The sequence below is a fragment of the Chenopodium album genome, chromosome 13, assembly GCF_948465745.1.
Source record: "Chenopodium album chromosome 13, dcCheAlbu1.1, whole genome shotgun sequence".
Lineage (NCBI taxonomy): Eukaryota > Viridiplantae > Streptophyta > Magnoliopsida > Caryophyllales > Amaranthaceae > Chenopodium > Chenopodium album.
The window spans coordinates 5525871-5547667 of NC_137846.1; the positions used below are offsets into that span (position 1 = coordinate 5525871).

General features: G+C 33.3%; 2 protein-coding genes and 1 pseudogene across 3 annotated transcripts; all 3 read right to left on the minus strand.

The window, feature by feature from the left end:
- Positions 1 to 20: 20 nt before the first annotated feature.
- On the minus strand, positions 21 to 6584 carry LOC145574377 (factor of DNA methylation 3-like). Of its 2 annotated transcripts, XM_081632151.1 has the most exons (10): positions 6362 to 6584; positions 6114 to 6242; positions 5895 to 5993; positions 5682 to 5796; positions 5490 to 5548; positions 1996 to 2177; positions 1626 to 1718; positions 1273 to 1524; positions 841 to 1053; positions 21 to 251 (listed from the first exon to the last, which is right to left on the minus strand). In XM_081632151.1, the coding sequence occupies exons 7-10, from the start codon at positions 1647 to 1649 to the stop codon at positions 21 to 23; spliced, it is 720 nt and encodes a 239-aa protein (XP_081488277.1). In that variant the 5' UTR covers positions 1650 to 1718; positions 1996 to 2177; positions 5490 to 5548; positions 5682 to 5796; positions 5895 to 5993; positions 6114 to 6242; positions 6362 to 6584. The 2 variants fall into 2 exon arrangements, with proteins under 2 accessions (XP_081488277.1, XP_081488278.1); XM_081632152.1 differs by lacking the exon at positions 5490 to 5548.
- Positions 6585 to 12642: 6058 nt separating this feature from the next.
- Positions 12643 to 15218, minus strand: LOC145575084 (B3 domain-containing protein REM16-like). The gene is made up of 5 exons (XM_081633009.1): positions 15090 to 15218; positions 13688 to 14353; positions 13496 to 13640; positions 13219 to 13394; positions 12643 to 13017 (listed from the first exon to the last, which is right to left on the minus strand). Exons 1-5 carry the CDS (start codon positions 15216 to 15218, stop codon positions 12643 to 12645), a joined length of 1491 nt encoding a protein of 496 aa, XP_081489135.1.
- Positions 15219 to 17203: 1985 nt separating this feature from the next.
- Positions 17204 to 19659, minus strand: LOC145575085 (B3 domain-containing protein REM16-like; annotated as a pseudogene).
- Between the last annotated feature and the right edge of the window lie 2138 nt (positions 19660 to 21797).

A 21797-nucleotide genomic window follows, 5' to 3' on the forward strand; every position in this document is an offset into this window, starting at 1 on the left:
AAAGGCAAACCTTCAACCCGTCATCTTTTTCTTCGTTTGAGGGTCCTCCACTTCTGCAACAAAAATTCAGCCCCTTCTCTCAATGAAGCCTTCCTATCAAACTCGTAGTTCCACAGTTCTTTAACAGGAAGCCTCCCATTGAGATTATACTCATTAAGCTCCCTCAGTGCATTTGTCACGGTATTTAACAAGTCTTCTCCCCACTCATCTTTAAGATTTTTCAACCTTTCGTCCTCCATATCTATGTCTTCCTTCATTACAGCAAGAAAATCGAGGAGAGTTATTACATTACATTACAGTAAATGTGAAGAACTATGAACATAGGTTACATACTATATCGCTGTGACAAAGACAGAACTTAGCATCATAAAAAAATAAAAAGAAACGATTACTCCATACAAAATGATATCAGCAACTCATAAGTTAATAAATCATATCCATTAAGATAAGATAGTAGTACAAAACTTAGGTAGGCCAAACTTTCAGCACTTTACCACTTCATCATAATTAAGCTAGGTTTGTTGTCATTCCTTTTTTTTAAAGGGGGGCTGCTGAAAGTATGAAACCCAACCATAAAGCTACCGAGCTAGACTGGGCCCTGGTCTCTTTACATAATTAGCTGACCCACTAACTGGACCGTTCAAGACGGACTCAGCTCAATGACTAAGGGTTTTCAATAGGTCTTATAAAAAGTTTGAGGGGGACCATAAGCTACATGAGCCCATCAAAGGTCGCATTATTGTCCGTATCTTTGCCTGGTTCAATTGATGGATGCCAAAAAGATAGACTTTTGATAAAAGCATGGAATAAGGATTATTGACAGAGTCAATTATTAAGTACCTTTATTATTACTCCATCAGAGAGAATGGCCTTAAAGGGATGCCAATCAGAACGATCTTGAAGATTTGATTCCCACAATGAGCATAATTCTACAGCTTTAACTTCTGCTATTTCGATGGGATACTTTCGCTTGCAAGCTTCCAAGAAACACAAAGAATCAAGCTCCCCTAGTTTCTTAACGCCAATGGTAGGATTTGGAAAATCTATCAACCCCTGAAACTCAAGCATACATATAAAATTAGCCTTAGATTTCGAAAATTAGCATGATAATAATTATCTTTATGTCAATCTAATTTCATGGCTTTGCACATCAAAACTGGTTAAAGTGCAGAGCCATGAAGGAAACCCAAAGCTACTATGACTAGATCATGAAATCAATACGAAAATAAATAAGCTAACCAGACTACCAGAGTATGGATTTCAAAAACCTACATTCATCAATGCTTCACGAGCTTCATGCAGCTCGCCCTTAGCCCTTTGCTCATTCACGAGTAGAACTGTTGCAAGGTTTTCTAAATCATCTACTTGTTCTTCCTTCTCTTGAAAATCTTTTCTCATTCCTAGAAATTGCTCGCAATCAGCTTCAAAGCTTTTCAATGTCTCAAGTTTTAGCTCGAGTCCTTGTCTACCATCCAGCTGGTTTTGGAGGTACAGTATTCTCTTGTGAAGATTTTCCAGCTCCAACTGTCATAAAATGACACCTCCAATTCAGATATAAAAATTACTGAATACTTCGAAGTAACTATAATTATAATAACCAAGCATTCAAAATTATTGTTCCAAACCTTCTGCTTTTCTGCCAGCTTCATCAAGGTCTCATCAACCTCTCGTTTCACTTTTTGAGGAACTTCAGGATAAGAGCTACGATCCTCGGATTTCTGAAGAATGATAAGACTAAGTACTGTCAAATACAAAGTCCTATATAGAATTAATGTAGATCACATACATGCATACATAAAAACGTCTAATGATGAATACACAAGAAAATACAAGCATTGTAAAAGCTTGATTATACTACATAACATCAAACTTTAGCTTTTCATGAATATTTGGAGCATCCTATTGGAGAAAGGACTTCCAACACTTAGATAGTAAAACCTGTTTCTCTGTTTTATCCAAAGTTGAGTATTCAAATGAGATGGGAGGGAGTAATACCTTTCTGTTTTCCGCTGAAAGCTTTTCTCTTACACTTGCACATTGAGCTAAATGCTTCTTTGACTCTTGACGGAGTTTCTCAAGCTCTTGTTTCCCAGATTCAAGCAACAACTGATGCCTTTCACATTTCTGAATGATCTTCTGAAGATGATTTTCAGCATTCAATAGTATACTTCTGTTCTCTGACATATATTATAACCCATGGAGTATTAATTGCTAATATAAAAAAAAAAATTAAAAAAAAAAAAGTTAAACTAAGTGTTACAAGATAAACTAATATAAAAATTTTAAAAAAAAAAAAAAAATACCAATTCAGCACTCATGCTTTCCTGAAATTGTCATTAATTGCTGTTATATGAATAATTTCAATCTTAAATAAAGCTAATGATCGTTTTTCTTTCAAAAAAACATGAAACACAAAAGTACATACTCGTATTTCATACCAAGAGGACAATGGTTTCCATTTCATATCAAGAGTAGTAATATTTAGCTTTCTATGTTCTGTAATACACTCTGGTGAGATGATTGGTTTACAATTGAAAAATAGAAGGCATTTTCAAGCTCCCCTAATTATCTGACCACTATCAGCATTACCTAGAATGCAACGCAGTACATCCTTATCAGGTATGAGTGCAGATTGCTACTTTTGTCTAACTAGCCCACAAATGTATCAGTAATTCAGTATACCATGCACTAAAATAGCTACAGGGGTTCTTTGGGATGAGAATTGGATTCATATTATGCGGGAAGGAAATAACATAAACATTGGAGTCGTTACCATAACAAAAGGACTAACACACCCGCATCCTGCTGGAGTGCATGGGGTGAGAATTTGTTATGTACTAATTCCGATTAATGTAATTCGAACAAGGAAATGTAATTTAAAGGTTGAATGCTTGAGTATTTGATTGATTGAAGATTGAAATACAAGTGATAAACATAACTTGAGGTTATGAATCTCTTAGTAGCTTTAGGCCACAACTCTCTCTAGTGTTTTCTCTCAAATTTCTGGATATCTTTCTAATTAGACTTCCTACATTACATATACTCAAGCTTAAGGAATACATGTGATTTACTAAGCTAAGAATGGAAAGACCATCTAATGACATTGCTAAAGCAGCTTCCTCTCTTTCCTTGAATCCTCTTAATTAACTTTGTCCTGAAGCTCATTGTCTCTGGTTGCCCTTGACTCTTGCTGCCCCTGTTCTGCGCGCCTTGAGTACACCAAAAGTGGTGGTTGACTTGGCTTCTTGACCCCGTTGACCCATTCCATTACAGAATTGTGATGACAAATGAAGTCCCACTGACATGTAACATAAACACTGGAGTCATTTTCCACTACCAGAGGACAAACAACCCTTCATCTCTATAATAAAAGAGAAATTTTATGATTCCAACCTATAACAGATGCATTTAAAGGTTCTTTTAAATTATATGAAGTACCTGCTTGTACTTCGAGGGTTTGGGGTGAACCAACAATATGGCATTCTTCGCTCCAATCTCTCTTTTGGTCACCAGCTTTCTTGTGAGTCATCTTATATGCAATGTAAAAATCAACTTCAGAATCTTAAAAAAGAATCATGAACCAGTGTAACAACTAACAACCAAGGCATTATAATAAGCTCACATCAAGTTGCAAGTAAACTGTATTCTACATTCATTTACTCCATGACAGAAATAAACCAATGATTTCAAATGATCATATAACATATAAGAACAAGTAGAAAGTAAAACTCCAATTATACCATTAAAATCAGATAATTGGTCATCTAATCTAGGCATTAGCTGACAGCCTGACATCAAATGTGCGGAATCAATCTTACCCTTATTAATCTCTTTATTGCAATCCCATTTGAACATAAACTGACAATAATTGTTAGCCTCTATTAGTAATCTTACTCCTTTCATCCCACAAAAAACTTATCGTCACTTTAACTTTTTGTACTATTCACGTACTCATATAGACTAATTTTCTTACTACTCATAATATATAAAGAGCAAAAGATACTCCCGATGTTTAGTTTCAAATTTTAAAATATTTTTAATAATTTTAATAATTAGTAATCAAAGTTGTCACGGAGTAATAATCAAACTTATGTATCAGCAAATGTACGAAACGAGTATCCACAAAAATCAAATCTGGTCGTTTGTATATGGTATATACTCCATAATTAACAAATATGGTGCAACAGATTTATACCAATGTATCGCTAAGATGCCAACTTTTATACCAAATCAATGTGGTCAATTGGCCTATCATAAACCATATCCTATCTTAATGACTTAATGACTTTATGTTTAGTTTCTACATATACTCATGCCTACCTACTTTATTATTCGACCTTATTTTCCATTATCTGAACTTATTGAAACTTATATTTAAGTACCTGAATTAATTTAGTTATAAAAACAAAAGGATCCTATACCAAAGACGAAGGCTTATTTGAAGGTCTCTTAACAAAATTACACTCTTTCATCAAAACCCAATTTCCACAGAAAAAAGAAAAGGAATCCGAATCGAAATCGTTTGTTGAATTCCATTCCATTTGTTATATTGACAGTGAACCAAACAGCCTAGCAAAAGGAAAAGGAAATTCAAGGGTATATTTGCATGAACATAATGATCGGAAAGTGTGTCTTAATAAACAAACAAAAAGATTAAATTTTTAACAAATGTAATAAAGATTGAAGGTAAAGGAATTACTGATTTTACTTACAATTTGGGAATGGAAATATGTGGACGATTCATCAACAATTCCGCTTTCTACCATTCCGCCTAAGAACAAGTTTTAATTTTGATGGAGAAGTGTAATTAGCGGAAAAAACAGTAAACATCACCAAACCCGAACTGCACACTCCAATTGATACTTTTACACTCTTTGCCGTAAATTTTTTTTATAACTTATTACATTATTTAAATTTTTTTTATATAATATCAATAAGGCCTTGTTCACTTCAGCTTAATTTCAATTCAGTTCACTTCGGCTCCTAATTTCCTTCTCTCATAATATATTCATTTCAGCTCAGTTCAGTTTAGCTCTAATCAGTTCAGTTAAGTTAAGTTCAGCTCAGTAAATGTGAAGAGATCCTAAAAATCATTAAAGATATATTGGTCAAAGTTATGTCTCGCTTTATGTGTCAGTTAAAGTAATGCAAATATAACCATATTACAGAGAGCACAATGATTGCTCCAATCCGATAATATATCATGAACCTAATCTAAAATAAATAACTCAGATCGAAAACTTCAATAGGATCTAAAAACTCTACATACATGATACACCATAGAGTACTTGTGGATCCAATGGTCTATTGGTGTTAGTACCACCTTAGTGAAGTGATATTAGAGGTACACTTGGTGTATAAGAGTACAAAAAAATCTTGTACACCAAACTCCCTATTGGTTGAAAGAGAATCTTATTTTGAAGTAAACATAGGAATTAAAAGTTTTTTAAGGAAGTTATTTCCTCGTGCAAATTTTGTTTCGTAGTTACCTTAATTGATTGATAATTTGATGTTCCACATGAGACTTGAGATGAACCTAGGTAAACAACTTTAATACAGAGTAACAAAAAAAAAAAAAAAAAAAAAACATGTACTATCAGTAGTAATAATAGTTTATCAAAATAACTTGAAGTACACGACAATTTTGGGACGTTTTCAATAGGTAGGAACCGTAGGATTACTAACACAGTCTCACAAAATGGAAGGAAATTCCTTCAGTTGAAATGTACTTCATAGTCTTCAAATATGCTAGTGATTGTTAGGGTAAGGCAAGCCGTACTCCACATTTTCAACCGCCTGCAAATACATACAAGATTAACGACAATAAATCAACAAGTTTAATAATATAGATAGCGTAATAATAGATTAAAACAGAGTACTTAATCTAGTACTACCTCAACCATGTTCTTTTCTGCCAACTTGACCGAAATCTCAGCAGCCTTCCGTTTAACTATTTGCGGAACATTAAGATGAGTACTACTCTCCTTGGAATTCTGAAGAATGCAGGAAATATTTATTCAGAGTAAGTTTACCATTTAAGGTTGATGCAAATGAAAAGGGATGGCTCAAATAGAATAACGAAGAAAATAAAAAAGAACGGATTGAGTAATTACCAAGCACTCAAAACTATTGGTCTCAAGAGTCTCAACCATGTGCTTTTTTGCCGACTTCACTAAAGTCTCATCACCCTTACGTTGCACCACTTGAGGAACCTTGGGATGAGAGCTACTTTCTGTGCAGTTCTATACAATGCAGCAAAATTTGTTTCAAAGTAATTAAGCTTACATATATGACTGAAGCAAATAAAAACGGAGGGGTCACAAAGGAAAATGCAGAGAATACAAAAGAATGAAGTAGTCACCAAGTGCTTGAAACTATTGCTCTCAACCGTCCTCTTTTCTATCAAATTCAACAAAGTCTCAACCCTCTTCTTTTCTGCCAACTTCACCAACGTCTCAGCAGCCTTCTGTTGAGCTATTTGAGCAGCCTCGAGATGAGAGCTTTTCTCAATAGATTTCTGAAGAATGTAGCAAAGATAAATTCAACATAAGCTTACCATATAAGGTTCTATTTGATGACAAGGGATGCCTCAAATAGAATAATCGTAGCAAATAAAAAGGAACAAAGGCAGTAATCACCAAGCACTCAAAACTATCACTCTCAACATTGTGCTTTTCTGCTGGCTTCACTAATGTTTGATCACCCTTATGTTGCACTATTTGAGGAGCCACGAGATGAGAGCTACTTTTTGAGGAATTCTGAAAATGCAGCAATCATTTCTTTAAAGCAAGCTTATCATATACGAATATAGAGGGAAAAAAAGAGTGGCTCAAATGCCTCAAAAAAGAAAATTCAGCAAATAAAAAGGGGAGGAGACCCTGGAGGAAGTAGATACCGGACACACAAAATCATTGCTCTCTGCCATCTTCTTTTCTGCCATTTTAACCAAAGTCTCAGCAGACTTTTGTTTATCTATTTGCAGAACCTCAAGATGAGGCATACTATCCATGGATTTCTGAAGAGTAGCAAAAGAGTATAATATTGAACGTATGAAATTATGAGTGTAGAAAATATAAAGGGCAAGTTCAATTAGTAAAATGTATGGATTGGTGGGAGTAATTACCAAGCACTCAACACTGTTAATGACAAATTAGAGGTGAAGAGAGAATGATATATATACAAAACCTACACTCATAAGATAGGAAACAATATTCCTAAAAGATATATCATATATCCTAATGATATATATTCTCAAAATAATATCTTAACATAAATATCCTAAATATATTATTCTCTTAAATGATATATACGGAAAATATATCACACATATATTTTCCGATATCTCTTACAGTTAATCTCAACCATTTGCTTTTCTACCGGCTTAATTAGAGTCTTAGCAGCCTTCTGTTGCACTATTTTCGGAACCTCGGGATGATAGCTGCTCTCCATGGATTTCTAAATTATTTAGCAAAAATTTCTCAATGTAAGCTTACCAAATATGAATGTAGCAAATACTATGGGGCTACTCAAAAAGGGAAATTAATCATCAAGCACTCAAAATTACACTACTAAGATTCGGTCAAATTGCGACCGTTTTACTACGACCATCATTAAAACGGTCGCAATTTATGAAATTTGCGACCGTTTTCAAAGCGGTCCCAGATTTGCGACCGTTCTGCGACCGTCATTTAGCTACAAAACCATCGCAAAAGTATTTTAACTTTTTTTAAAAATAAAAAAAGCGTGTAAAATAATTCAAAATATAAATAACCCAGTTGCGATCGCTTTTAACGGTCGCAAAAGTCAATAATTGCGACCGATTATTTGCCGGTCGCAAATTTGCGACCGCTAAAAACGGTCGTAAAAAGAACTTTTTTTTAATTAAATAAGGGTATAAAAGGGTGGTCAGCTAACTTAACCCTAATTCACTCTTCTCACGCCGCTTCTCTCTTTTCTCTCTCCTCTTTCTATTCTCTCTGTTCTCACGCTATACTCTCTCTTCTCCTCTTTCCTTTCTCTCTCTTCTCTTTCCTTCTCTTCTGCTCCTCCTCTTTGATACTGCTAGCCCGTCTATCCTCCTCACCCTAATTTTCTTCTTTTCTTGCGTTATTCACCGAGCAACAAACGGATTTTGCGTTATTCATCGAGCTATAAACAATTTATGGTGTTAATGGTCAAATTCGACCATAAAAATTCCAGATCTGGAGTTTTCATGGTCAAATTTGACCATATAAACCCAAAGAGGAAGAAATATTGTAAAAGGTATGTTGTTTTTTCTTGAAATTTTATTTGTTTTTATTTATTTTCGATTTTTGTGGGTGTAATTCATTTTTTGTTCGATTTTTTGGTCGAATTCGGTGTAATTTATGCCCATTTAATTTTCTTTGCGATTTAATTTATATGGGTTTTATTTCATTCGATTTTATTTATGTGATTTTGATACTTGTTCGAATTTGAATGTGGGTATAATATTTGTGATATTATTTATGTGGGTTTAATTTTTTGTTTATGTTTGGTTTTTTTCAATTTATGTGGGTTTTAATTCTTTTTTTATTCAATTTCTTGGCCGAATTTCTTGGATTTCATTTTTGGTCGATTTTTTGGTTGAATTGTTCTTCATTCTGGGTTTGGTGCTTTTTCGTTAATTTTGGTTTTATTTTTGTTAAACGTATGTTGATTTTTTTTTTTTTTTTTTTTTTTTTTTTGAAATACAAACGTATGTTGATATTTTAGGTCGAATTGTTCTTCATTTTTATCGGTTTGATTTTTGTTAATTTCCATTTTGAATTTGTCTATGATTTTTGGTAATTTTTTTTGATTTTTTGTTTGATATTTGCGGTTTTTTGCTTATAAATTTGATTTATTTTCTGCTGGGGTTTCATTTTATTAATTGATTTTTGTGGTTTCTGCTTGTAATTTAGATTTTGTGGTTTGTTTTTGCTTGAATTTGATTTATTTTTATTTTTTTGTTTGCATTGATTTCTGGATTTTGGTTTCGTTTGTTTTAGATTTTTTTTTATTTTTTTTTCAAATTTTAGCGACCGCTTTTGGCCATCGCAAATGAACATTTTTGCGACCGTTACTATACCAGTCGCAAATATTATAAATTACGACCGTTAATGTAACGGTCACGGTCGCAAATAAATTGCGACCGTCAACCAGTCGCAATTTTGAGTTTTTGCGACCACGTGAATAACGACTATCACATTACGACCGTTGACGGTCGCAATCACTTTTTGCGACCGTTTTTGCTATTTTTACGACCGTTAGAGACGGCCGCAATTTAGCCGAATTTTAGTAGTGTTATTGCTCTCGACAATAAGCTTTTCGGGCTACTTAATCAAAATAATTTATTTTTTTTGGGAGGGGGGAGGGGGGTGTTGATAACTAATTACCAAATTCTTGGAATTATTACTGGCATCCAAGGGCTTTTCTGCCAGCTTCACCGAAGTGTCATCAGCTTCCTGCTGCACTAGTAGAGGAACCTCAACATGAGAACTATTTTCCATGGATTTCTGAAGAATATTGAAAAAAATAATGTTTTTAAGTAAGCTTAGCAAATGAGAAGGTAGCAAATATTATAAAAAGAGGCACGTCAAAAGGGAAAATGCATTCAGAGAAGAAATGGAGGTTTGAAGGAGTAACTACCAAGCACTCAAAACTACTGCTCTCGACTATCTGCTTTTCAGCCGACTTCAGCAACGTCTCATCAGCTTTCTGTTGCATAGTTAATGAAGCCTCCAGTCGAGAATTACTCTCCGTGGATTTCTAAAAAAAGATTGACTAAACCTTGTCAATTCAGTACCACAATAATGAATAAATATATACATCTACTGAAAAAATTAAACATCAGATACATAAACAATATAGTACACCTGAGAAGAATTCAAGAGAAAACCATGACAAATATACAAATTTCCTCCATAAAACATTATCATGTTTCAATAACATACTCCTAACTCGTTATTGTTATTGAAGGCATTCATTTTGCTTAAACCACCTTAACTGTAATTCAGGAATTTGGAATAAGATCTACCTAAAGTGCTTTCGTTGAATCCTCGACACTTCAACATGAATATGGGCACTAGACACTTCAATTTGGGCGGAAACCATGGAAAGAGCTTTAATTAAGAATCTAAGTTTGACACTTAGTAAGTACTCACATTTTAAAATCCAAGAGTCTAAGTAACCTTTTTTTTCTTTTTTTTTTTGAAGAAGAGTCTAAGTAACCTAACTACCTAATTTAAAATCTAATATTTTCATGAAAATGTAGTGCATCATAGGAAAATAAATGAACATTAGCAAGGAGACCCTCCTCACAAGGGAAACAAATAACTTGGTACCACAAGATGAGCTACTTTTTGCGGAATCTGAAAAATGCAGCAATTAGGGGTGTACATAAATGAACCGGACCTGAACCGGACCGGATTGGACCGGACCCGGGCCGGATCCTTCAGGTCTGGTCCCGATTCTAAAAAAAGGTCTATTCCGGTTTTCGGTCTGGTCCGGGTTTAACCCGGAATTTCCCGGTCCAGACCGAAAACCCGGTTTTTTTAAAAAAAAACAAAAAAATTATTTTGGGTATAATCAAACAGTTCATTTCAATTTCAACGTTCATTTTCACACTCTCTCTCCTAAAAACCCTAAAATCACTTCTCTCTCACGGCGATCCTCCCTCACCGGCGATCCTCCCTCACCGGCGTTCTTCCTCACCGGCGATCCTCCCTCACCGGCGTTCTTCCTCACCAGCGAATCAAATCTCTCTCTGCGACTCCTCATTCATGGTTAGTGTTTTTTTCTCAATTACATTTACTTGTTGATGTTTGCATGTTGATTTTTTGAATTGTATTACATTTTTTGAGTGCATTTGTATGGGTTTTAGGGTTTCTTTGAATCTGTGGGTTTATGATTTTTCAATAGCTTTGATTCTGGGTTTTTGTTTTTTCAATGCCCACCACCTGTTCGATAAAATTACCCCACCTCCCAAACATCTTGGTATCCGTTGCTTTGCTCCTGTAAGTTATATTTTCTTCTTTTTTTCTGCATTTTTTCAAATGGGTTTTTGAAATTGATGAAGAACAACCAACCAAATCACTTAATTCTGCCCATGAAAAACAGAACGAGCTTCAATAATAATATTGATTAATATTTTTAACCTTTTGTTTTCTGAATGAATGAATTGGTTTTTTGTTTTTCCTGATTCAATTCTTTATTCTATATTGTTTATTGCTTAATTATATTATATTATTAACCATGGAACTGTAGAAAAGTTTGTTAATTTCTGATGTTTTTGTTGATATACTCTGCTTGAATGTCCTGTGATGTTTTGGGATGTTTTCAGTTGTTCATGTTTATTTATTAGAAGAATAGAAATTAATAGTACTTTGGATTATAGTGTTTGAAGTTGTAGAATAAAATTGATTCACTGTTATGTGGTTACAACTTACAAGTATGTTGTCCTTTGACTAACTCTATCTGAAGAATTAGTTTATTAAGTGATGAATAGGTTAATGACTTGTACTCGGTATCTTTCTACCTCTCACAATGACATTACATTATAAGCGACCATTCATGCTTCTAAGGCCTACCAAGCGTAAATTTGTCACCTTCTAACCAATGACGGATCCAGGAATCAAATATAGACCGGGCTAAATATCGATCTCTAAAGTTAATTCATACATTATCCTAATTTTAATTTACTAAGACAAAGAATAAAAAGGAAAGATTATAAGAAGTAAATTATTATACATCCTAAAGCTAACATAAAGAAACCCAAAAAAAAAAAAAAAAAAAAAAAAAAAGAGTTCAACATTGATGGGAAAAAAAAGCACAAAAAAGAGGGAAAAAAGTTGTGGCCTACTAGCATGTTTTGAAGCATTAATAGAGCCAACTTAGGCAAGGTGCATTATATTTGACATTATGCAACTAAAATAGAGATATAGGTTTTCAGGATCATTGGGCGGACCATGGCCTAGGCTCACCACCCCCTAGATCCGTCATTGCTTCTAACCTTAAGGTTGGGGGTTCAATCTTCACTAGGGACACTTTGAGGGTGAGGATCCCTTACCCTTTCCCCTTAGTCTCAAAGTGTCTGATCCGAAAATATCGGACCAAAAAAACCGTGAAGGTTGAGGTACGATCAGAGTCTTTCTCCTTACCTTAAAAAAAATAAATAAAATAAAATAAAAATTCATGCTTCTAAGGCCTACGACAACTACATACATCGTGTGTAGAGCACCTCTCTTGAGTGTTGAGTGTCTTGAGTCTTGATCACTCCTTAAAAAAAACTAACTAAAAACATTATCTACTCCGTACCACGTAGTACTTGAGTTAGGGGTAAAGGATTGCATACCATAACCATAAGGTAGTGTTGTGTGATCAATTCCCATTAGAGGTAATTAAGAATAGGGTTTTCTTTACGCTTTCATTTTAACAGATACACTTGTCAATATATTACTTAAACAGAGAGAGACAGAGAGTACTACCCAGACAAAAGTTATATTTTATGTTCAATACGAATGCATAAACTATATGTAGCATAACATATGACTAGTATCTTTCTGCCCGTCAAAAAAAAAAAAAAAAAAAAAAAAAAAAAAAAAAAAAAAAGACTAGCGTCTTTCTGCTCCTCACAATACCATTCTACATGCGCCCATCCATGCTTCTAAGTCCTACAACTACATTGTGTGTAAAGGGCCTCTCTTGAGTGTCTTGATCACTTCGACTGTCACTCAATAGAAATTTATCAACGACCTCTTCAATGACTTTAATTATCTTGACATCTAGGCAAACTTTGCCACCCTTTCGTCCAGCTAACGTAAACACACAGACATCAAACTCATGTAAATCATTGTCGCGAGCAAAATGAACCCACCCACCCGTGAACTGGCCTATACATCTTGTCTTGTCGAAGTTGTACCTTGCACGCCATTCCTTATTCTCCTCACCATTTACCCGAAGGATCACATCTTGATGGGAGGCAGACATATACTTGTCTGTCCATGCTTTTGGAAGAGCCTACATACATAAGCCCCAAATTATATTTTTCATTTAATTGGGTACAAAATACAAATATAACTAATAAAAGGGATCAATTCTATTATAATTGTTGTAGTCCTTGTAGATGTACATAGCAACAATCACTACATAAACAGTAATGTTACGGAGAATTGTGCAAAATATTGGATACATATCACTTAGCGCGTATGCATGACTTACCAATCGGAATGTCTTGGACACATGTGAGGGTGACATTATCATGGAGAAGCTCTCATCTGGTAACTCTTGCAAAAGTTGCCGTGCAAATTGCCAAGCCTTGTCTTTTTCCCTATCTGTTGGCTCTCGTTTCCTACTTGGGGTTCCATGATTTGGAGTCTTGTCGCTGACCAAAGCACCTTCCAATGTACACATGATTGAAAAAACATTAACAACAACATTCATAGTAGAAATCTAGCAAAGGTTAGGAGGATCAACCGATCAAGAAATTAAACTATACCTTGTCGAGCTTTCGTTAAACTCTTAGGCCATTCCAAAGGTCCTCTACTAGGCTTTCTTATGCTTTCAAGAGGACCTATGCTTTCCTTGCGTACGTTCTCTATAAGAGTAGTATCCCTAGCATCGCGAAGCTCCCCCCTTGGTCTCTTTGCGGTGTCCATTCAGGATCATCAATTTTCCGCTTAAGGGTTACTATATCAACTTCCTCATCATCCAAGTCTTCAGTAAGCTCCATAGACACATACTCAAACACCTGCTCCCTTGTATCATCTCTTCTCGGATTTTGCTCCCTTGTTTCAACTCTTCTCAGATTCTGCTCCCTTGTATCAACTCTTCTCGGATTTTGCTCCCTTAAACTTGTATCAACTCTTCTCGAATTTTGCTCCCTTGTATCAACTCTACTCAGATTTTGCTCCCTTAAGCTTGTATCAACTCTTCTCGGATTTTGATCACTCTCTTCATTTCTGTCCGACAAGACATTGGGATCTTGTGGAGAAGCCTCTTTCCTCGAATTGGCTATCTTTTCCTGCTCGTTCTCATCATGATCACTTTTCGGTACAAGAGATTTCTTAACAAAATAAGACGATTCTTTCTCAACTCCACAACTTTGTGCATCAAACATTGTAACCTTAAAATACGCATTATACTTGTACTTGAAGACGAGAGTGTCATTTTTCTTAAGGTTGTACGCGGTTACAAATTCGTTCCAACCCTCTCCGACAATTGAAGTTGTCTTGTTAGTAGTACTTATAAGTTGAACTTCCCAACTAGAGCTATCAATATCATCAGCTGGGCCTCTAAGAAACACTTTGTCTGGTAATCTTTTCTTTACATTTTCTGTGAATTTCTTAGGAATCATCTGATATCCACATCAAAGTACACAATCATACTAAGTGTACTGCCAACAAAATGTCATATGCATCACAAAAACAAAAATCTGATTATGATATATAGATATTAGATAGGTTTTTTTGGCCTTAATTAATCTTTAGTTCTAAACATGTACTCATATAGAAACAAAGCCTAAATGTCATATTGTATCATAGTAGTTCTAGATTTCTTGTAACTTACATGTTATTCACATAATAATAGAACTGATGATACCACTGTATTATTTATAGATCATATTAGAGTACATGTTAAAAGACCAACTCAACCAAAAGCTTAAGTTGATGGTTGAAACCTAGGAATAAACAGGTTATGTTAGATTCAAACCATTCGCTATTGATAGATGTAACCTTACAATTCTTGAATGGGGGAGAATTGAACATTTGATTATAATTACTAAAATATGTGAACAAAATTTTATTCCAATTAAGCATCCACTTCAAGTACCATACCCAAGTAATTTTTTTTTTCATAAAATAAATCAAACTCTCAATATCTTGAGATAATAATGAATAGTATAATTCAAGCATCATGAATTCATGACATTTAAAAACATAAACAAACAGGCAATATTGTATTTTATTGTAATTTTAACACTAACCTTCATAAGTTAAAATATGAAGAGAGTACAAAGAGAGTAGACAGTACTAAAGTATAGTCACTAAGATAAAATATGGTAAAAGTAGGAGAGGAGGAACGAGACTTACAAGTTGGGTTGTTAAATCCCTGGGAAGTTGAACAGAAAAACGCACAGTGTCGAATTGTTTCCAATATATAGTTTCCTCCATTGTTTTCTTAGTGTAGTCAATTCCACTAAAATCACCCCTTCTTTCCATCTTCTGCTTCTTTTCTTACTACTACAAATCTATAACAAATCACTCAAGTTATGTGAGTAATTGAGCATAATGAGAATTAACAAGTTTGAAAATTGCTAGTGAAATACTTGTAATTTGTCATCATTTCCATTAGTCGCTATTAAGGTTCTCCATAATAAATGAATGTTGCAGCCTTGTAATATTACTGTAGGTTTTGTAACTTTTGTCTAACTTATTTTGTAAGCAGGATCTCGTATTGTTTACGGAGTACTCCGTATTTCAAAACAAAATCACATCAAAACAGTGCACCTCGTTTTATTTGCGTTTATCACTAAATACTTTTGATTTTATAATTTTAAATTTTAAAAAATTATAATTATACTCCCTTCGTTTTTTTTTTTTTTATTTGCATCATTTGGAAATGCACGGTGTTTTAAAAGAGTAATATAATATGATGAATTGGTGAATAAATTATTATACTCCCTCCGTCCTTTTATTAAATTCTCATTCTAGCATTTATTCCTCACATAATAGAGAGAAGTAGGAATCTAATTAAGGGGCGGATGGAGTAGTAAAAGTAAAGACGGGGAGCATGAAAGAGAAAGTATGTGAGAGATGATATGTATTTTTATTATTTAAGTGGGAACCGTAGAAGAGAGAGATGATAAAATAATTTAAATGGGGATTAAAGTGAGAGAGAGGAATGATAAAATATATTATAAAGTTACCAAATATAAAAGTGATGCATTAAAAAAAAATCAATAAAAGAAAAATGATGCAAATAAAAAAAAATAAAAAAATAAAAAAAAAATATAGAAGGAGCATCATTTTAATTATACAGTCGATAATACAAATTTAATGGTTTCTTGTCATACGGTTTAGTGTACAAATAAGGGCTTAATTTGCAAATCGGAAACTAAGGTAGATTAAGGTCATTCCTTTTTTGTTAATTAATTTGTAGTTGTTTGATATAATTTTTTTTTTTTTGACGAAATTATTTGATATAAATGGTTATATACTTGTATAAACTTGTATTAACTAGTTTGATTAGCTGGTTGTATTAGGCTATTAGCTAGTTTGGCTAATAGATTATATCTAGTTAGTTGTGTAAAAGTGTTTTATAAATACTACCTAATAGATACTAATAATTGTTAGTTTCCTTAAAAAAAAAAGTTAAATGTTTTTTTGAGTAGGTCATAATTAGTAGTAGGTTGCCTAGGTAGTATAGTAGTAAATTAGGACAGTCTAGTAGATTCGCAAATGACAATATCACTATTCTGAAGTTCTAAGCAAGTAAGCAATAAACCTGATGGAATTTTGGCTCAAGACTGAAGATGTCTGCTTCTTTTCAATGACTTGTCTTTTCTCTGGTCATTTATTTTGAAATAAATCACTTGAACAGTTACACTTTAATTTATTTACTAGTAACTTTTTTTTTTTTTTTTTTTTTTTGTCAAATGCATTATTTTATAAGAAGTTTATACGTAGTGTAAACTTAATAATGTACAGAGTCCTTTATTGAAAAAAAAAAAAATTCATATGTATTTAAAGTAAGTTAACAATATTTTTCATAGTTACATTTGTATAATACCGATATGCTTCGTATCTATATTAGTTCTAAAAATTACGATAAAAGATACTCTAATAATCAAAGAAATTGATGAATAGTGTAAAATAAGTAATTATATAACAAGCATCAAACTCATGTATCATGTATTCATGTATGTAAACCATTTTGACAAGCAAAATGTGGTTTTGCACCCCAATGAACACCCCTGTTACTACGCCATTCTTTGTTCCTGGCATGTCCATTTAGGTGAAGGATCATCTGCTAATCTTGGTTGCTGGTGCCTGGTGGACGTAATTTTTTTGCGTGGTGAAGGATCACATTCCATGCCGTACGTTAATAGATCATTAAATCCTCCCTAGGAACACATCATTACATACAATTCACAAACAAATTAAAATAATGTTCTACAGCTTCTACTAAAGCTACTGATCTTCTACTACTATACATCCAAAAAGCAATAGATTTGAGGCAAGCATTATACCATTCACCACTTTATTCATGATCTTGATCTTCCTATGAATTTATAGCACGAATTATCTCAACCTCCAGGTAAATAAACTCGTAGTTATCTTCCAAAGGCTTAGCGAGACTGAAGACACAACAGTCATGTTCATACAAGGAATTTTCCTGAACTAACTTCCTCCACCCGGTAGTGATTGTACCCGTACAATTCGTCTTATCATAGTAGCACACGTACAAATGTGGATCATTCTCGTCTTTGCCCTTAACACGAAGTTTCAAACATTTATCATACTGGGACTTGACGACTTCATTCCACCAGTGTTATGGAATTTCCTGCATATATCCATCAGAACATCAGATCATATGGCTAAGACATAAAAAATTATTCTTATGTTAGTGAAACATTGTGCAAGTACTAGGGGGATGCAAATGAACACACCAATTTCATTGTCCCATAAACATGGGATCGTGACAAGGCAACAAAAAAACTTTTTTCGCGGTGCATTTGCAGCTCTTTAGCACGTTGCCTAGCCCTTTGTATCTCCATTGCTTTCTGATCCCGACTGCATGAATTGCGCGGATAGGAGATATACTCCGCTTCTGGTTCTAAGGCCACATGAAGAACATAAAATGAATGAGGAATATCAACATATACTCCGTAACATAAAAGTTTCAACTCATTTTTAGTCTCTCAAAACACCAATGAATACTTGATAGAATTCAAGAAAATTGAGCTAACTTACAAACATATACCTGCTTTCCTTTTAGTAGCTCTACAAAAAGCCAATGGTGTTGGACATGTTGGTTCTTCTGCATCTTTGTTACGAATGATACATCTCGAGGATAAAGGTTTATCATCATCTGATTCAGAATCTTCAAATAACACTCTTTTCTCCCTCAAACCTCTTGAGATTGAGCTCTGATCATTGTTACGTATCTTCTCAACTTCACCAATAGTTTCCTGCTTTAGGCTATAGGTATCCTTTAGTAGTGAACAACTTTGTTGAGATTGCTGAGAAACTGACTTTACGACGAAATGAGATGATTCCCTCTCACATGAAGTTTTCCCATTGAAAATCCTGACCTTAAAATAGGAATTGTTTTTGTATTTGAACACCAAAGTGTCATTCTCTTCCAAAGAGAAAGCAGACACAAACTCTTCCCAACCCTCTCCAACAATCCAAGTGGTATCGTCGAGTGTTTTAAGCTGAACTTCCCAGGTATCGATATTGACACTCGGCCCCTTGAGAGCCACCTTGTGAGGTAACTTCCCCTTGACATTTTCGGAGAAATACAGGGGAATCTCCTGATCATAATGTTAAACATGAAGGAAATTTTTCGAGTTGTAGTGTTGTATAACATCAATGAATGAGTGAATCAGCAATTTAGCACAGTTCAACCAATCACTAATACGTAAAAAAAACTTGTTGAATTGCACAAAGGTTAAGCATAGATGAACATGGCTCTCTAGTCTCAGCTTTTGATAGTGAAAGCTAAAAAACCTAATCTTGAGTCTTGACCAAAAAGTCAATTCACTAAATTAGTTAGGCAACTCTATATTGCTCGGACTTGGATACCCATGTCCGACACAGGTACGTGTCCAAGTGTCAAACTTGGCTATTTTACGAAAGTTTCATGATTTTGAAATAAAATGAAGTAAGTGTCGTACCCATGTCCGAGAGTCAAGGGTCCGACATGGTTACTTAAGGTGAGATGAAGAGTCTGACTAGAGGCAACTAATAGGGAGAGAAATTTACTGAGTACTAACTCATTGTAAATTTGTAATGAGCAAATTGCAGTAAGATATGGTTTAAGAACAAAATGAATGTTTCACCCCCCTGATAGTGCATAACACCCTAATTGTAACCATTAACCAGGCAAAAATCTTCTTGAAAGTACTTGAAATACATAAATTAATAATTTAGATATGTAAATCAGTTTCAATTAGTAACCTCATAAATCATAAACACACCATTAAAATCAGTAAAATTCAGTTTTAAACTTTAATCGCCAAAAATGAGTAAAACTTTTTCGAAAGAAGATGGGCATAAATCCAAATTAAACTAAATAAAATGGGCATAAATAACAATACATAAATAAATGAACACAAATAAAATTGAAGAAAAGAGAAGTATTACTTAGGGTCTGTTCACATTTACTTAATTTCAGTTCAGTTCAGCTCCAATCAGTTCAGTTCAATTCAGTTCAGTTCAGTTCAGCTCTTAATTTCCCTCTCACATAAAATATTCATTTCAGCTCAATTCAGTTCAGTTCAGTTCAGCTCCAATCAGTTCAGTTCAGCTCAATTCAGTAAATATGAACAGGCCCTTACAACTCCGTAAGATGAATTTTAAAGAAAGGATTCAGACTTTTCCAATACATGATCTCCTCCCTTGTCCTTGCGTCGCTACCATCCTCTCTTCCTAACATTTTTTTTTAACAATTTGAAGAATGAAGTTTCTAAAGTTTGAAGAGATATTAACAAAAGGGTGCACTGCTACTGCAAATTTGTGGTAACTTTGTATAAATCACTTCGTTCGGAATTTAGAAAGACATGATAACCACCCCTCACCCTCACCCCACCTCTTTCTTTTTTAAAAAATCTTGTGCGAAATAGTTGAATTTTTTACTGAACAATTTGTCAATGTGGTGTTGAAAAATAAAAAAAGTAGTAGAATAGTGTTCACCTAAAAATATTTCTCAATTTAGTGTCCATGTAGGTTAGAAAATTACAAACCTAGGTTATGGTTAAAAAAATCATTGAAAGAACTTTTTTCTAATAAAATCCTAATAAATATGTATACCATCAAATTAGTTTTTATTTTTTTTATTTTTGTTTTTTTATCCGAAGAGGGTTTTTTTCTATTAGTTACTTAAACCTTAATCGAGGAGAACATTAGAGATTACAGTAGGTAGGATTTCTTCGAGCCAAAGTTTCATTTATGCATATAAGATATATCTTTATCAAGTCAAACATCAAATTGTTTATCTTAAATAATGTTTACAATCTTAATTTTATTTAGCATTGAGCCTCATCATTAATGCTTTTGTATTTTATTAATTGTAAAAATGGATATAAGTACTATGGAGTATGAATATGATGTAGTAATATAAATTTTCTAGCATTTTTTTTCTTTGACAGCAAGTAACCAAGAATATTATTAAGCTAAGCTAAAAATATCTAGCAAAATAACAGAGCTAATTACCAAGAATTTTATTAAGCTAAACTAGAAATATCTAGCAAAATAGAAGAGCTAATACAAGAAGGATAGTCTTCTACCCAAACTCTCAAATCCTCATAGTTTCTACTATTTTGAGCAAGTTTGTGGGCAGCCACATTCCCACATTGCTGACTTGCGAGTAATCAATAAAGGAGCACAAAGCAGCTAGCTTAAGGATGTCCCTAATAATAATATGATCAAAGCTAGACATTTTATGCTTCCCCTGCTTCAAATAAGTGAATTGATTGTTGCAGTCCATTTGTAGCATATTTGTTATGGAGATAAATTCTCAAAAAAAAAAATATTTAACATGAAACATCAATGTTTGGAACAATGGTGAATTAAAGTTTGTAAAAAAAAATATGGTGAATTAAAACCCTTAGAGAATAGTATTGAGACTCCAATTATTTTTTTATTTAGACTTTAAATACAAAGCGATAAAAATTAGGTTTAGAGTTTTCCAATCCTACGTGAACACTACTTTGAGAAATATTTTAAAGTGAACATTATTTTAGTAATTTCTTTATTTTTTAGCACCAATTTGACAAATCATTCTTTTTTACAATTTATTTAATAATTTATTTATTTATTTATTTGAAACAACGATTTTTAAAATTTTCTTTAATTTTTTTTTTAAAAACAGCGATTTTTAAAATTTTCTTTAAAATATATTAGTATAATAGTATCCCTTCCTTATTAAAATATTTTAAATAACTACGAGTAGTGTTATAATTATACCCTTAAAATTTTTATTTCCTTATTTGTTTTCATTGATGTTAAATATTTTTTTTCAAAACTCTTAAGTAAATACTCATAGTGATCCAATTTAGACCATATCATACTTTCAAAAAAAAAAAAAAAAAAAAAAAAAATTAGATCATATCATACTATCATAGTAATCACACAAGGGAGTAAGGGACTATACCGTTCGATGATAAGTGTTGCAAATATTTAAGGACATAATTCCTTAATGTACCAAACGATAGGTAATTCATTTTTATTCAATCAAAGATAACATTAAACTATATGATACGTACTATGATAGACATAAAATATATGTATCTTTACCATATCTAACAACAAAATCACATACTAGTATTTGGGTAAGTCTTGTATGTGGCTAGCGGCCACATTGGTTTATAAGCTTCGTTTATATGTATGAGTGACTTTATTTTTTCATAAGAGCAAAAGTAACCCAAATTTATTTACGAGTAAAATCAAGTAATGTAGAAATAAGTAAGGTTGTGTTTGGATACTCGCATTTCATTTGAAATCATTGATTTCAATTCCAGAATTTCAATTTCTAGAATTTAATTCCAAGTTTCTTGTTTGGCAAATTAAGAGTTT

What these genes read in the sequence shown, in the direction of transcription:
- LOC145574377 (XM_081632152.1), bottom strand. Translation starts at nt 1,649, where the DNA reads ATGAAGCTGGCAGAAAAGCAGAAG. An exon ending in AGCTGGCAGAAAAGCAGAAG is followed by an intron (nt 1,525 to 1,625) that starts GTTTGGAACAAT and finishes ATTTTATGACAG; the next exon opens with TTGGAGCTGGAAAATCTTCA. An exon ending in CTCGTGAAGCATTGATGAAT is followed by an intron (nt 1,054 to 1,272) that starts GTAGGTTTTTGA and finishes CTTGAGTTTCAG; the next exon opens with GGGTTGATAGATTTTCCAAA.
- LOC145575084 (XM_081633009.1), bottom strand. Translation starts at nt 15,218, where the DNA reads ATGGAAAGAAGGGGTGATTTTAGTGGAATTGACTACACTAAGAAAACA. An exon ending in ATGATGAGGAAGTTGATATA is followed by an intron (nt 13,641 to 13,687) that starts GTAACCCTTAAG and finishes GACACCGCAAAG; the next exon opens with AGACCAAGGGGGGAGCTTCG. An exon ending in TTTAACGAAAGCTCGACAAG is followed by an intron (nt 13,395 to 13,495) that starts GTATAGTTTAAT and finishes GTACATTGGAAG; the next exon opens with GTGCTTTGGTCAGCGACAAG.